The 16326-nt window shown below is 39.0% G+C and overlaps 9 protein-coding genes across 9 annotated transcripts in view; 7 read left to right on the top strand and 2 right to left on the bottom strand.

The window, feature by feature from the left end:
- Positions 1 to 745, top strand: part of Pmar_PMAR007367 (conserved hypothetical protein) — a gene marked incomplete at both ends in the record, with an annotated part of 5472 nt that extends 4727 nt beyond the window's left edge. The window contains one exon of the mRNA XM_002788240.1: positions 78 to 745. Coding sequence (XP_002788286.1) covers positions 78 to 745 — 668 coding nt within the window. The remainder of the gene's footprint in view (positions 1 to 77) is intronic.
- A 1835-nt stretch (positions 746 to 2580) lies between these two features.
- On the top strand, positions 2581 to 2882 carry Pmar_PMAR007366 (conserved hypothetical protein; the record flags this gene model as incomplete). The annotated part of the gene is made up of 1 exon (XM_002788239.1): positions 2581 to 2882. A coding segment is annotated over one exon (302 nt), but the record flags the coding sequence as incomplete, so codon positions are not given.
- Positions 2883 to 2919: 37 nt separating this feature from the next.
- On the top strand, positions 2920 to 3188 carry Pmar_PMAR007365 (hypothetical protein; the record flags this gene model as incomplete). The annotated part of the gene is made up of 1 exon (XM_002788238.1): positions 2920 to 3188. A coding segment is annotated over one exon (269 nt), but the record flags the coding sequence as incomplete, so codon positions are not given.
- Positions 3189 to 3273: 85 nt separating this feature from the next.
- On the top strand, positions 3274 to 3486 carry Pmar_PMAR007364 (hypothetical protein; the record flags this gene model as incomplete). The annotated part of the gene is made up of 1 exon (XM_002788237.1): positions 3274 to 3486. One exon carries the CDS (start codon positions 3274 to 3276, stop codon positions 3484 to 3486), a length of 213 nt encoding a protein of 70 aa, XP_002788283.1.
- Positions 3487 to 3807: 321 nt separating this feature from the next.
- On the bottom strand, positions 3808 to 4392 carry Pmar_PMAR007363 (hypothetical protein; the record flags this gene model as incomplete). Its single annotated transcript, XM_002788236.1, has 1 exon — positions 3808 to 4392. The coding sequence occupies one exon, from the start codon at positions 4390 to 4392 to the stop codon at positions 3808 to 3810; it is 585 nt and encodes a 194-aa protein (XP_002788282.1).
- An 819-nt stretch (positions 4393 to 5211) lies between these two features.
- Pmar_PMAR007362 (Acetylornithine aminotransferase, putative) lies at positions 5212 to 7818 on the top strand (the record flags this gene model as incomplete). The annotated part of the gene is made up of 8 exons (XM_002788235.1): positions 5212 to 5288; positions 5355 to 5568; positions 5865 to 5977; positions 6057 to 6189; positions 6247 to 6895; positions 6920 to 7033; positions 7222 to 7353; positions 7757 to 7818. 8 exons carry the CDS (start codon positions 5212 to 5214, stop codon positions 7816 to 7818), a joined length of 1494 nt encoding a protein of 497 aa, XP_002788281.1.
- A 1351-nt stretch (positions 7819 to 9169) lies between these two features.
- On the top strand, positions 9170 to 14286 carry Pmar_PMAR007361 (ATP-dependent RNA helicase, putative; the record flags this gene model as incomplete). Its single annotated transcript, XM_002788234.1, has 18 exons — positions 9170 to 9180; positions 9545 to 9613; positions 9701 to 9758; positions 10280 to 10335; positions 11792 to 11921; positions 11982 to 12104; positions 12149 to 12359; positions 12404 to 12471; positions 12514 to 12600; positions 12649 to 12780; positions 12837 to 12878; positions 12993 to 13071; positions 13122 to 13236; positions 13291 to 13542; positions 13593 to 13652; positions 13711 to 13839; positions 13888 to 14065; positions 14170 to 14286. The coding sequence occupies 18 exons, from the start codon at positions 9170 to 9172 to the stop codon at positions 14284 to 14286; spliced, it is 1917 nt and encodes a 638-aa protein (XP_002788280.1).
- A 327-nt stretch (positions 14287 to 14613) lies between these two features.
- On the top strand, positions 14614 to 14779 carry Pmar_PMAR007360 (hypothetical protein; the record flags this gene model as incomplete). The annotated part of the gene is made up of 1 exon (XM_002788233.1): positions 14614 to 14779. A coding segment is annotated over one exon (166 nt), but the record flags the coding sequence as incomplete, so codon positions are not given.
- A 160-nt stretch (positions 14780 to 14939) lies between these two features.
- Positions 14940 to 16273, bottom strand: Pmar_PMAR007359 (Brix domain-containing protein 2; the record flags this gene model as incomplete). The annotated part of the gene is made up of 8 exons (XM_002788232.1): positions 14940 to 15110; positions 15165 to 15369; positions 15420 to 15502; positions 15545 to 15687; positions 15732 to 15820; positions 15862 to 15990; positions 16047 to 16121; positions 16173 to 16273. 8 exons carry the CDS (start codon positions 16271 to 16273, stop codon positions 14940 to 14942), a joined length of 996 nt encoding a protein of 331 aa, XP_002788278.1.
- Between the last annotated feature and the right edge of the window lie 53 nt (positions 16274 to 16326).

Genomic DNA, 16326 nt, shown 5'->3' with positions numbered 1-16326 from the left:
ACTATGCGACTGCTCATCCTCATCATCACACGCCATCTCGATCTACGCCGACGGAAGTGATACTCGTCCCAAGCCAGGTCCGGTGCCTGAGGTTCATTCCCCTCCGGCTATTGTATTCGAGGACCCACCTGACTGCTTGCAGCATACTGCCGACATGAGCGCCTGTTTGTATGCCCGGCAGAGTTCCACTCAGCTTCGTATGGGCTCAATTATGAAGTCATTAGATGGCAATCAACTGGTTGTGGTCTTCCAGATAGACTCATCTGTTCCGGGACAGTTGAATCTTGATATTCCCGAGGCAAACGGGACGTTCTCGTTCCGTGTTGATCTCCCAAGTGGAATGAAGCTCACCATAAACTTCACCATCCCGTACTTCAGCGCATCCGGCGGATATATACCTCCGCCCAGAACAAATATCAAGGAACTTACCTTCGGTACGATATTAGCTATCGAGGCGTATGTACCGAATTGGGGGTCGGTGAAAGCATACACGGAAAGAATTGGTAAAGCCCGTGCCTACATCCCAGGACCAAAACACCCTGGCTTCGTAAAGATGGCCCACCATGCAGAAAGACGTGAGAGGGGCCTTTTCGCGGAAGTGATATTCTATTTTGGCATGTACACCCTAGACGGAGTGAACTGGAAACGCTTTTATGCGTATGCTGATGTCAAAATCCGTGGTGAGAGGGATGGTACAGGTTTCGATCACCAGGGACGACTTCACCTCTTTAACAAATCATCCTAGCGGTAGCTGATTTATCGTTGAGCGTCCCATCGTTGGCTCCTAAAATGGGTATTTATCCTATGGAGTGGTTCTCAAGAAATAGTTTCACGAAGACTGATCTATATTGACCTCACCTGGTAGCATGCCTTTCATTGAGCGGCTCTCAAGAGCTCTTTTCGAGGAGCGCTTCCCGAGTGAGCATCGGACGATATTGGTTCATTTCTTTCATTTTTCATTTCGGTCACATGTTCGAGTAGCGTTCATGTGAAACATCTTTCCCTGCCAGCCATGGAAACTCTTCGCTACCAATAACCTGGCACTATCAATTTTCAACTATCGCATAACAACCAATAAATTTCCTTTTTGAGACGAGCTCCACCCCGAGTTGTGTTACTAATTCTGCGGATATCATGTAACAGTGGTGACAACTGAGCTTTCAACCCAGACCAAAACGGAAAACGTGGTGCAGCCAGAAGGCAATCAGAGCGTTGCCATGAATCGACGATTTTCGCCACGTTGATAGCACGAGGTGAGCTATTGAAGTATCGAAACAAACAGTCCTGCTTGTCATAAGCGTCAACTGACGTCGTGAGGATCACCAGACGAGACTGGCTGGTTCAGACCGTCTGAATCAGACGTAATCGGTCATGACTCGTGACTCACGAATGTGTCATATTTAACATGACCATTTGGGATTCAATATATTATATTCACCATTTGTACCAAACTTTCAGGGTTTCTACGTACAACTGAAACGAATTTCAGACCAAAACTCCCCGCCATTAGCGCCAAACACAAGTTATTCAGATTATCAGGTTTCGGTCTGCTTCCATGAAAATAGTTTCATATGAATCATTACCGTCACGGTATTACTACGAAAACTTGGACGACAGAGCTAAAAACTCTCCCAGCCGGTCACCTGATATCGCCTCACATATGTGCACTTGCTAGGTAGGTGAACTACGGAGGGTCATTTCATATAGAGCATGCATGGCGGTCCCAAAGAGTGCGAAAATTTTCTCCTCGAAAATTGAGTCCGTGGCATATTTAAACAATAAAGTCATGTTTGACGAATTTCTATACAAATTTTCAGGTTAGTAGTAGCGGGTGGCTACTACCAACAAGACTCAAGGCGAAATGGCGGATCCTCTTAGCCTCTTCGAAGCGTTCAGGTGTGACCCCGGGGACGCCCTTCAACTGCTTTATCAGACCACTATGGTTCTCCAGCCAACCCTCTACTATCTGAAAATACACACACACTACCGTACAGTAGCATCGTTCGAGAAAATGATTCCGGAAAACTGCATCACTTCAGAATTAGATCTTGCAACATTGAAGCCAACAGCTGCAGGCTTTGCTCAACTACACCTTTTCAATCTCAAATTCAACAATCGAAAGAGCAAATTCGACGAAAGAAATTTGATTTTCGACAAGCGAAAGGAGTTTTGCACAAGGACAAGTGCGTAGGATTCCTACGTCAAACGTTTTGAAGAATGCAGAAATAATGGATGATGCAGATATGTATTCCTACGGTGGGAATACATATCTGCATTATCCTGCTGACGAAATCGAGTCCATTTACTGTAGAGATTCCCGAGATCAAACGGGCGACATTGAGTTTGCTCAAGATAGTCCCATATTTTCGAAGTAGTGCGATCAGGAACTTCATGCTTCACCGACACCCAACAGCTAGATTCCACTAAATACTTTAACGTATGATACGTGTTAGTCTCGTAAGTCGGTGAATCTGGACTAACGAGATCATCTAGAACATAATCAACCTGTAATTTAAACTCAATCGACGAGTGATAGTCTGCCAATTTGGCAGACTATCAATTTGGCACGCTTGCACCCAGCGAAATAGTTACTATTTAATAGTATTCTCGCCAGGATCTCCTGGGGAAGTGATGAAGAAATTCAAGGATAGGCAGGGGATACCTTTCGTTATCGGTGCCCTCGATGGTTGCCACATACGTTTGGCAGTCAAGCCACCTAGCAACCAGAACCCAGACGTTTTTTACTGTCGTAGAGGGCTTCACTCTATAAACGCGCTCTTTGTAGTGAGTTCAGATCTCACCATATCGTACTGCTATCCGCAGTACGGTGGTGCTAGTCACGACTCGTATATACTGAAATGCTCGGGTTTGTGGCCGGCGCTGTGCATGGTGGACTCTTTGCTTCCACGTAATCCTCAGCAACCGGGAATCCCAGCAAGGTTGCTCGGGGACGCCGCCTATCCTTTTCTACCGAACCTCCTTACCCCTATACCTCGACCACGCCAGAATGGTGCAGCGGATGAAGGTTTAATCAACACCTACAATACCTGTCACTCTTCAACTCGCTTCTTCTGTGAGCAAAGTTTCGGCGTGTTGAAGAGCAGGTGGAGAAGCCTTCATACCGGTATCAGGCTCCAGCAAGTTCAAGCAACGAAGGTTATCGAAGCGGCGGTAGTTCTTCACAACTTGTGTATACGCAGAGGGTGGGAGTCGTTCAATGCCATCGACTACATTGACCCCGAAATCCGCAGGGCCATTCGGGACGAAAATGATATGAATGAGCCCTTGGGCGGTGATGGCTTGGTTGAGGGTGGGCTTCAAGGGGTCGAGCAGCTGCTTTTGTGGGAGGACCCCAATCTGGCAGCTGGAGTGGCCACTCCTGCCCAGTTCAAAACTCTTGCGAGGACAAGCAGGGAAAGACTGGCGTCTTTTTTGGCCCTCATGAGGAACGGTGATAACAACAATGACGTTGGTAATGACGATTGACGTGATGATGATGAATTGTTTGTCGTAAAAAAGTATCTTCTAGTTGCGTCGTGGTTAACAAAACAAGTTGCATACCGCCAAAAGTTAGCTTACACACGACAATAGAACCACATCATTCATCATTCACATTGCAAATACTGACACTACAATCAACGAACCACTTACTATTACAAGCAACATACGAGAGAAGGTAAAATAGTAATAGGCTGTTATTAGCAGCCTTAACTAGACTCAATCTAATGGTCTCAAAAAAACTTATGCTCCCAATACAGCTAATAGAAACTACACTAAGGATAACCCAGCAACGTCAGCACACAGTAATCAGGCCGCAAGTACATCTAAAACAGCATCTGCAAGGCTTGACGATACGGGAATCGGCTCCCCTAGTTTCTTCAACTTTGCTTCGTAAATAGCAATCTGTAATGCCAGCTTCCTTTTCCTCAGTCTAGAGAGCGTTAGCTCCTCGCGCAGCGTCAGCTCTTCGAGAGTTTCAAGCTCTCTTTTGGTGGAAGCCCTTGGCCTGTCCTTGCGAGTTTTGACGGTTGACGGCTTGGTCAAGCCCGGCCTAGATGACGAGGACGCACTCGCCGTAGGCCAGATATTCGAAGCTTTAGGAGAAACCACCGGAGATGAGGCCGAGGCGGGCGTCTCAGTTGTAGGCGTATCACCTTCCTCTACGTCTATAACTGCACTGGAATTCCCCACAACCGTAGTTTCATCCGATCCGCTCTCAGTAGGTTGAGCAGAACCACCAGGCGTTGTCGTGGATGGAAGATTCAGAGCACCGTACACCTCATCAGTGATACCATACAATTCTTGAGGGGTCACACCGAACAGATAGGGGTGCATAGAAGGGCTAACTCCAACACGACCCCTACCAGTCTCACGTGTTTGAGCTACAGCCATGTTGCGACTGTTTTTTGCCGCGGAACGGCAACTAGCAAACTTCTGTCGGACTTGAGAGTAATTCCGAACCCATCCCGAGGAACCAGAGTCCAGACTGGACTGTCCAGTGCATTAGCTCAGGTGTTAAAGTCGGCGGTCACACTCATCCAGGCTTGCTCATAATATTGCCATAATCTTATGAACAGTGTTGAATGCACATTTTAATCATCATTACTAATTATTTGCAACTAATAAGTACTGGTATTGAATTTACTTTGTGACTGGTTCAAGAAAAGAAAAGAAGTGCAACTTCTCCTGGAGAAGTAAAAGGGAGCTTTTCCTTGTGGAATCTACGAAGTAGACAGCAAAGTCATGCGCCACAAAATGCTCAGAACCACTCCAGGCCATTCTGAAACTCGCGGTTCTGGAACTGATTTCAGAAACGCGCGAGGACACTTTTGAACACGTTCAAAAATGATTCTGGAAATGATTTCAGGATCGTTTCCAGAATCGATTCTATGAACAAGATTTAAGAAAATTGTTTCTGGGAACGATTCTGAGCTTCAGAATTGGTTTATTGAACGGGCGGTAAAAGGTGTAGATGTCTTGAGAACCACCAATATCTGCGCAGTGCACTTTTCTCTCGAATCTTGGACTTCTTGCTCTTCTTGAAATACCTGAAGTTGTTCATAGTATCGGATGATGATGAATTGATTCGTATGTGTGATGCATTAGTGAGTATCATCTGAGCTCATCTGGTTGAGCATGCTAGTAGTAGTATTATCTTTATTATTGTGGTGTTAACAATATCATCATTCTTAGTGTTATCACTTTATTATCATGGATTTGCTTCGTGAGATGAGATCTGCTGCTGGTCCTAAGGAGACTATTGGCCTCTCTGATGATATTATTGAGAAGTAGTATGCTGCTGCTGCTAGACTGTGTCGTCATCATCGTCGTGGTGGAAGTACTGATGTCTTCAGATTCCTTGGTCGTGATCATAATTTAACCATTGCTATTATTAACGCATATGATGTATGGAAGACTTTGGATGGTGATACAACTTATCGTATACCAGAAGGACAACTTATTAAGAATATATGTCAACATTGGTGTCATTTCTATGCTGATGATACTCGTAATCCATATATACCTATTGGTGGTAAAGGTCCATGGATTATTACATTACATGCAAGTGTAATACATGATAATGGTGGTTATGGTATGCTATGTCTTGGACATAATCCAACTACTGTATTGAAAGCTATGAGTAATACTGCTGTTATGGCTAATATTATGACACCATCATTATTACAAATGGAAGTTATTAATGATATAAAAAGAGAGATTGGTCATACTAGATCTGATGGATGTCCTTATCATTCTATATTAATGATGAACTCTGGTTCAGAGGGTAACTCAGTAGCTGATAGAATAATGGATGTACTATTAATCTACTACTACTACAAAAGTGATAGTATTATAATATACAGATACATACTGGGCAAGTACGTAATGATAGATCATTATTGGGTCTATCATTAAAGGGTTCATTTCATGGACGTACCTTTAGACCAGCAGTATTCAGCAGTAGTTGTCATGATACGTAATAATAACAGCATTGTTAGTATAGTCATCATATTGGTGGCAGTAGTGTTATGCTCTTCCCCCTCTGTTGTTATTAGGTATCGTAAACATAGATGTGAGAGTATTATTACAGCTCAATCAGGGTATTCTATAACAGTAACTCCTAATGATTGTGATGAGTTAATCGAAGTATTCAAGCAAGCTGAAGAGGAAGGGAAGTTTATTGAATGTGTAAGAAGAGTATCATCATCATCAGCGTCGTCGTCGTTATGTGTAGCTACTCTCTAGGTTATGATAGAAGCGGTAATGGGTGAGGGTAATCCTGGTGAAAAGATAGATCCTAAGTTCTATGCTTTGGCTAGAGAGTTAACTCTTAAACATGATTCTATACTTATAATAGATTCGGTACAAGCTGGATTCCGCTGTATGGGTGTATTAAGTATAGTTGATTATCCTGGTTATCAGAATCTACCTCCACCTGATTTTGAAGTATGGTCTAAAGCTATTAATGCTGGACAATATCCAGTATCGATATTAGCTATGAATGAGAGAGCATCTACATATTATAGGCATGGCGTGTATGGTAATACTATGACTGGTAATCCTAGAGCATGTGCTGTTACTTCTGCTGTGTTAAAGGAGATATATAATAATCCTAATATTAGACACAATATTCTGGATATGGGTAAGTATGCTGTTGATCAATATAAAAGATTACAGGATAAGTTCCCACATGCTGTTACTAATGTAAGTGGTACTGGTCTATTGTATGCTGTACATTTACATAAAGATATACCAGTAGTTGCCTTTACTGGTGCTGAACACTGGTTAAGATGTCATGGTATTGGTGTTATACATGGTGGTGAGAATGCATTAAGATTTACTCCACATTTTAATGTTACTAAAGAAGAGATAGATATACAAATAGCCATGCTTGGTAGATATTTAGTAAGTATTGAAGGCCATATGCCTATATTGAAGACTATGCTACAAAGAGTTCATGGTGCTAATCATCATAATACTAAGTCCAAAGATACTACTACTCAACACTTAGCTATCACTCAACTTAATAAAGGTAACTATTATTATGAGATCGTATTTAATGATCTTTGTTAGGAACCCTTCATGGTGATGATGATGATACTGCTACAACTACTACTATACTACTACGTGGACACTTGTTCGATTCACAATTGGTTAACTCTGTATTAGATATTGTGGAAGAACATAAGAGTGTTGCTCATTTTAGTAGGATACGTTTAGGATCATCTGTAGATGAAACCTCAGAGGTTGGTATCAAAGTAACTACTTCTACTCATGTTGTTGGTGGTGGTTCTACTCAATGTTATTCACTTAATGATACTATTAATGAGATAACTAAGATGGCCGAAATGCGTAATTGTAGTGCTACTATTGTTGATACTATCACTACTAGTGAGGATGATAATAATGCTGATGATGAAAGTTAGCGGTAGTAGTATGATGATGATGATTATCATAATCATTGGATAACAATTTTTTATTGGATGATGAATACACATGATATAGTCCCTCCTCCTCCTATTTTTGCTTATGATCGTCGTCTGTCTTAGTTTAATGGTTGTTATTGTCGTGTTGATGATTATGATAGTGGAGGCATAGTGACGGGTGCTCACGGTGAGATTTATTGAACATCATTACCACACTAGGACATTAGGGTACCAGTACAGATGTAATATTATATTACGAATAATAATCGTTATCAGGGATTGTAATGTAATACCACCATCATCGTGTATATCGTCACAATGAGTCATAGAAACATTGGGTTATGATGACATCAACCCTATTAAGAGGAGGAAAAAGGTTGGTAATAATTGATTACTACTAATTCAGCTCGATGTGTCCTGCGGTATACTACTGTATTAGAGTTATGGTGGTGGTTGTGATTATGGAATTGTGATAGGACCATTCATTGTCGGTGTATTATAATGGACTAAGATAACCACACTGAGAGGAGGGATATTAGATTAAGACCATAGAGATGGTGGTGAAGGGATGGTAAGGATCACCTCCACCAGCACCTCTTGTATACCTCCCTTATAGGGGTGGTGGTTAACAGTCACCGTCTACTGCTACTACCTACTGCTGCTGCTGTTCCCTTGCAGGATCAAGTCGTCGTCCTTTTGGGCTCATGCTGATGATGATCATGTTTCTATGGTTGTGCTAGTATCACAATATGAGTACATCATGTTATTGGGTTGATCATAAATATAGTCATACTTTATGCCAGCTTGATACTAATGCAACAACAACAAGAAGAGGAGGAGGAATATGATGATGATAATAGCAGCATCCATCATCATTATATTATATGCCGAGTTAAGTTCTTTGATCATAAGAAGGGTTTTGGTATTATAGTACCTCTACTGGATAATAATAATACTACTAATACGATATGCAACAATACTTATGATACTTCTTGTTGTATTATTGAAGATGATATAAAGGTGTTTATGCATCAGCTTATGATGACCACAAATAAAAAGTGTGGGGAATCAGTCGTTAAATGTACCTTATCACAGCTCCATAGAGGTATGTTAGTTAAAGCTGTATTGAAGCCAACCACAGCAGATGATAATTATGCTATTAAATGTAATATGGTTAACTCAATGATAGTAGATGATAATGTAATACCCCATGCTAACCATCATCATCATAATAACTACCAGAAGCCTATTGTTGGACATCTCACACTATGTGGTATAACTATTATACACTCTGCATATGATGATGATGATGATATACCGTTATCATCATCATCACCATGGGTTGATACGCTCAAGAAGAATATTGCTGCTGCTGCTGTTGATGATGATGAGGAGGAGAGTGTTGTTGGTTCTTTGATTGATGATCTCATAAAAGGTGTGCCTTGGATAGTGAAATGTATTACTATGCTTAGTAATGAGGATACTCATCGTAATACTGATGATTATCAATGGTTTAATAGTGTATTCTACCCTAGGGTTATTGATAAGGCTATAACACAACTACTACAGACCCCTTATAATGATGATACTTCCCAGAGGAATAGTTGTGTAAAATGGATAAAACCATTATTACACAGTAAGGGGGTATACCTTACACCCAATAGACGTACTAGATTACACTATGCTCTATCACTCCTACAACCACTCGATGATGATGGTATCGGCAATCGGGATGGTTGTCTATGGCAAAGACGTAGTATTATTGATATAAAGAGAATAGTGAATGACAGAGATGATGGTATTATAGTAGTATTAGATGGTGTTAGGGATATACATAATATTGCTGGTATGTATAGGTTATGTGATGCACTTGGTATATATCAATTATATATATTATCATCAACAATTAATAATAAACTAAAGATGAAGAAACAAGCTGATGGTATTAGTAGACGTTCAATACGCTATCTTAAAGTTACAACATTTAATAATAATCAACAACAACATGTTATCAATGGTCTGCATTCAAGAGGTTACATCATCTTGGTCACCGATTTATCGTCATCGAAGAGTGTACCTTATCATACCATTAGTGAATCTAGAGTCGTCTCTGGTAGGTTAGCAATAGTCTTCGGTGAGGAATCATGTGGTATATCTAATATTATGAAGGATAATGCTGATATAAGGTGTTATATCCCATTATATGGTGTTGTTGAAAGCCTTAATATAACTACAGCTGCTGCTATATTATTAGAATATATTATGAATATTAGGAGGAAGAATAACATGATCATACCATTAAATGATGATGATAAGGCTTCCCTTACCAATGTGTTGAATTTTTATTGTAACCACCAGCGTAGTAATAATCAATAATATATTTAGATCGTTCCCTAGTAATTACTGTTTCTATTACAATAAGCATTGTGTGTTATTACTAAAATCCAACAACGATAACTAAGAGCAGCTTCATTCATCATCACATCATCATGATCATCTGGTATAACACTAGTCATGGTACATTTATTATGATAGCTGAGTACTGAGTTCCTTAGTAAGGTCAGCAATCCTCTTCAATGTTGATGTAACATCATCATTATCATCCCTACTGTCCTCCTCCTGAGCATACTCATCTGCTGTATTATTATGGGATATACGATGACGAATAAGCCTCTTCTTATGCATCATATTCAATCTAGCTTCTTCCCTCTCATCATTGATATGCCTACTCATCATTATAATAATGATGATTACGTTTTTAAGGTCTCACCTTGTATAGGAATCATGTGTTGATACTGCTGATGATGCTAATTTCCTAACTCCTATGCTGCTGTCTCCTATATCTATAATAGGGGCATCATGATGATGAGGAGGAGGAGGGGTATCATCATGATGAGGAGGAGGAGGGGTAGGGGTATCATCATGATGAGGAGGAGGAGGGGTAGGGGTATCATGATGATGATAAGGAGGAGGGGTAGGGGCATCATGATGATGATGATGAGGAGGGGTAGGGGTATCATGATGATGAGGAGGAGTAGGGGTAGGGGCATCATGATGATGATGATGAGGAGGGGTAGGGGCATCATGATGATGAGGAGGAGTAGGGGTAGGGGCATCATGATGATGGTGATGAGGAGGGGTAGGGGTATCATGATGATGATGATGAGGAGGGGTAGGGGCATCATGATGATGATGAGGAGGAGAGGTAGGGGCATCATGATGATGATGATGGTGATGAGGAGGGGTAGGGGCATCATGATGATGGTGATGAGGAGGGGTAGGGGTATCATGATGATGATGGTGATGAGGAGGGGTAGGGGTATCATGATGATGGTGATCTTTTTCCCTAGCATCGTTGTCGTCTCGTATTATTACCTGACATCATAGCCATCAATACACATGTTATCTTATCATAACTGATGTCACTACTATTACATCCATATTGGATGATACCTTATGATATTCATGATGCAATGTTGAAGATGATGATAGTAGAGATATCCCAGATAGATATCCTCTTATCTTCATATTCACTACATCACTTAATTGTGAAGGTAGGGCTGATGCTACTACTGCATCATCATCATTCAATACCTGTATCATCAATATGATTGTCGTATATATATCCCAATACCTTATTATTACTTTACATATCATACCAGCATAATGTATAATCTCTACCTGTATTGTATGTATATTATGAGCATCCTCTCTAGGATCCTCCCATGAGCTCATCATACCATCATGCACTACTACTGAATTGTTAATGTAATAATAACAATCATCATCATTATCCCTGATGATGATGATCATGATCATAGTCCTCCCTGTTATAGTAATTACCTACTGACCTTCTTTATTGGACCATGCCATAGGTCTAACTCCTCAACTAGATGCATCCTTAGTATATGTATAATATATTCTACATGTTGGATAGTAATTATAGTATTATTATGTTGTATTATATTAACTATATCCAATAATTGTCTATAATAAGGTGTTAATGGATGGTTCCAATATATATCATCCTGTTTATCCTTATTAATATAATAATAATCATTATAATCATTACTATAATATCTAACCCATCTACTAGGTAAAGGATGTTCCCATAACATCCTTATGATACTACTATTATCCCAACTACTATCCAATTTATATCTATAACAACAACAATAAATATAATAACCATATCATTACTACTACCACCTTAGATCATTCCTAACGAAGGAGGTATTCATCATCATCATATTAGAGGCAGCAGGAAGGGACATACACCTAAATACACATCCTAGTAGTAGTAGTAGTAGTAAAACAACAGCCGTTTGCTGCTGTTGGAAATGACTTCAATCTTGCATTCTTAGTTTACCTTACATTTCCTCTATTCATCATCCTGCTTCTGCTGCTGCTTCTGCTGTTGCTACTGTGGTCATCAGTATGATCTCACCATCATCCTCCTTATCCACCTCTAGTGCATTGGCCGCACGAAAAGCTGTAATAAAGAGTATCTACTAGGGTGGTGATGATGAGTTCCTTGCTATCATCATCATTCAGGAGTTGGCAGGAGTACGATGTAAATTACCAGTACATAAATATGAGGATACTATAGTAACATCAGTTGTTAATAATAATGTTACAATATTAGTTGGGGATACAGGGTCTGGTAAAACTACACAGGTACTAATGAAGATAGTAGTAGTATCCATTAATAATACTGTTAGGTACCACAATACCTATATAAGTATAGGAATAAGATAACTAATAAACAGTTCCGTGAGGTTATAACACAACCACGTAGAGTAGCAGCTACTACTGTAGCTAGTAGAGTAGCTGAGGAAATGGGTACTATATTAGGGGAAGGTGTGGTAGGATATGCAGTAAGATTTGATGATAATACTAATCATCGTACTAGGATCAAGTTCTGTACAGATGGTAATAATAATATTAAACGATTAATATAATCATGATTAATATAGGTATATTACTAAGGGAGGCAGTAGTAGATCCAACATTATCTAGATATACTGTTGTTATTATTGATGAGGTAATGATTATGATAGTAGTAGTAACAGAGTAGTATATATAGATACATGAGAGATCACTATACACTGATACAGTATTAGGTTTAGTATCTAATGCACTAGTAGATGTGAAGTTGAGGGATAATATTAAAGTAATGATGAAAGTGTAACATTACTATTATTAATACTCTTTATAGTAGGTGGTACTCATGTCTGCTACTGTAGTAGCTGATAAGTTTAAAGAATATTTCCTACATTCAGGATGTAGTGTGAATACAGTAGTAGTACCTGGTAGGACATATCCTGTTGCACTCTATTATACTCCTACACCGGTAATAATAACAATCATATATAATGGTTCTTATTGATAAGGTGTTGTTGTTGTTAGGAAGTAGACTTCTTAGAGGCTGCCCAACTCACTATTATACAGGTAGTAGTAGTAGTAGTAGTAGTAGTAGTAGTAGTAGTAGTAGTAGTAGTAGTAGTAGTAGTAGTAATGTGGTGGTGGTTGTTGTTATAGTGATACGGGAGTAGTCTTATATAGATATTACTTGGTATAGAGGATGATAATCTTATTCATGGAAGGAGTAGAAGAGATGGGGATATATTGGTATTCCTACCTGGTAAGGATATAATACTACTATTATTACAATAATAATACTACTACATTTAGGTGTTGATAATATATTATCATTACATGCATCATTAGAACGAGTGTTACCTACTTTAAAGGGACTATGTACTGACAATAATAATAACACAGAGCTTAAAATAAAGATATGCGATCTGTAATAATGATATTAGTAATGGTGCTGTTGTAATGGTGGTCGTTATGATTGTAGATACAGTAGTCAGAGTAGAGATAAACAGAAGGATGCTTTTATACCATCAGGAGTTAATGAAATTAAGATAATATTATCAACTAATATTGCTGAAACATCAGTAACTATATCTGGTGTTACTACTGTTATTGATACTGGATTGGCTAAGACAAGAGTATTCGATACTCTACGTATATCCCCTATATCAAAAGCATCAGCTTCACAAAGGAGTGGTAGGGCTGGTAGGGAAAGACCTGGTGTATGCTATAGACTGTAATAATAATACTACATACTATTAGGGTTATGGGAATACTAGGGTGTAGGTATCCCGAGATAGCATATGAAAAGGAGATGATACAACATAGTATACCTGAGATATTAAGGTAGTATTAAGGTTAGTCAATGTTAGTTATGATCATCATAATGGTGTCTTCATCATAGGAGTGATATGTCCTATGTATTACTACAATTACTAGCTATGGGTGTAGTAGGAGGAGAAGGAGTAGGAGTATGTCATAATCTTATTGATTTCCCATTTGTTGATAAACCTTCACCAAAGAGGATAAGAATGTAATACTACTAATACTACTATTATCATTATCTTCGTCGTGTATGTAGGGCATCACGTTTATTACGACGTATTGGTGCTATTGGATCGGATCTATCATCACCAATACTAACATCTAAAGGGAGAAGGATGGCTCAATATCCACTAGAACCACTTATTAGTAATATACTCGTTACAGAGGAGGAGATGAAGGGAAAGGACGAGGACAACAACAACTGTCTAGCTGAGGTAGTAGTAGTAATAGTATTGATGATAATGATGATGATGGTGGTGGTGGTAGATACTTACATTAGTGTCAATGCTATCTACTGATAATATATTCCTATCATCAGGGAATATTAGAGAATCTAAGAACTCTACTGCATGGTTTATGGGACTCGATACACGATCAAATGATCGGATCTCATCATCATCACCTAGTAGTAGTAAAGGAGATCATGTATGTCTAGTAGAATTATATAATACATGGAAGAGAGTTCCAACATCATCAGTTGTTATGTGGTGTAATAAGCGTAATATATCACATAATGCTATGCTCAAGGCAAGATCTATACGTACTCAAGTTAAGGATATATTATCATCATCTAGTAATACTATTAGTATTGATACATGTGGCCCTGATTGGTCAATATTAAGACATGCTATATGTCGTGGTCTATGGCCTAATACTTATCAACGTGTACCTGACCCTACTACTAATAATAGTAGTAGCACTTTAGCTGGGGTATGGTATACACCTATAGTGGGGGCTGGTGGTACTAATGATAAGGCACAAGTATCACCAATGTCTGTTACATTTACCTTACCAAGATCAGAAGCTCCTGAAGTTATAGTTACTAATGAGATAGTTACTACTACTAGGGCATATATGAGGTATGTTACTCCTATACAACTCGATTGGTTATCACAAGATCAACCACAATACTTCACAACAACAACAACGTGATGATATATCACTAGTACTTGCGTTAAAGTTGTTATATGAAGTCTCTATATCTGCAACCATGAGGATACACGGGTAGATTTAACCATGATAATATTGACATATAACAACAACATGAGGATAATATGAGTATACGTAGTAGGGATGTAGGGAGTATTACTACTCTTTACTATCATCGGATAAGGAAGAGGAGGAGGAATACTTTTCTTCATTATGATGATGGCTAGTAGTAGTAACAAATATCTCATCAAGATGGTCCTCCTCTAGATTAGCAGCAACCTTACGCATCTTAGACTTCTCATGTTCAACAACCTTTGCTTCATGTTCCACCTAACATCATTATCATTACTAGTAGTAGCATGATGATGATAGTATTATTATTACGGCTCTAGCCCGCTTCAACTGCCTTCTCATCTCAGTAGGGGATTCATATCGTATATTACGATATATAACATCACCACTAAAGCTACCTGATAATACTATCATTGGTTCTAATACCATTCTAGGGCCGATCTCAGTGAGAGTCTGTTTATTAGGGTTATTCATACACTCAGTAGCGGCGGCGGCCTCAGGGCTGATCTGATAGTGTCTGAGGAAGAGGAGGAGGTCGTGGGTTCGAATCCCCCTCCCTATTACTACCTAATCCATATCTTATTATCCAACCAATAGAATGCCATAACATGATCATAGAAAGGCTTAGATTTAGGATGATTCCTCGGTATCTGATAATAATGTGATACTTACACTATCAATACCATTATTACCCCAAACATCCTTATGAACATCTGTTTATATAACATTAATTGTGGAGTAGTAGTATTATTATCAAAAGCAGCATCAAAGTGTAGTAGAGGTCTTGAACCATGTAGACAGTTACCAGTAAGCTTCATTTCACCAAGGGTATGGACTAATAATACCAATACTACTAGTACTAGATCTTATTATTATTACCATTATGTATTTGGAATTTAGCAGTAGGACCATTAGGCATACACCCCAACCACATATAACAATATTGTGATTTACGACATTCCATATATCTAATTCCTTATTATATTAATATTATACTTATTATTATTACATGCAATTATTGCAACTCTTAAGTTGACATATCTCCTTTAAATCCTGTAACCTTTGTTTCTTTTCTACTTTAGGTTCTGATTTACTATGGACACATATCCTTTTAATATCTTCCAATAAATGACGATATCTAATAATAGCAGTTAACCATATATAGTAATACCATCACGACCATCATCATATTACCGTGATGTTATGCCTCTACTACCAAATACCAATACGCGTTGTCTATTACGCCATCTATGTTCCGTTTTAATGTACCTTAATAACGACAATATTAATACTCAAGTAGTAGTAGAATAATAATACTACTCAGCCTCCTCTAGATAATAAGGATCCTTATTCACTTCCTCCTCATGATGATGATGCTCATCATCATCAGCAACATGGATATCGGTAATACTATCCGTCATTACAACAACAACAACGCAAGCTGCAACATTCTTCTGATGACGTAACTATTCGC

This window comes from Perkinsus marinus (genome assembly GCF_000006405.1).
Source record: "Perkinsus marinus ATCC 50983 genomic scaffold scf_1104296928640, whole genome shotgun sequence".
Classification (NCBI taxonomy): Eukaryota; Perkinsozoa; order Perkinsida; family Perkinsidae; genus Perkinsus; species Perkinsus marinus.
Note: the sequence above shows the minus strand (reverse complement) of the source record. Positions and strands in the feature narration are given on the sequence as shown.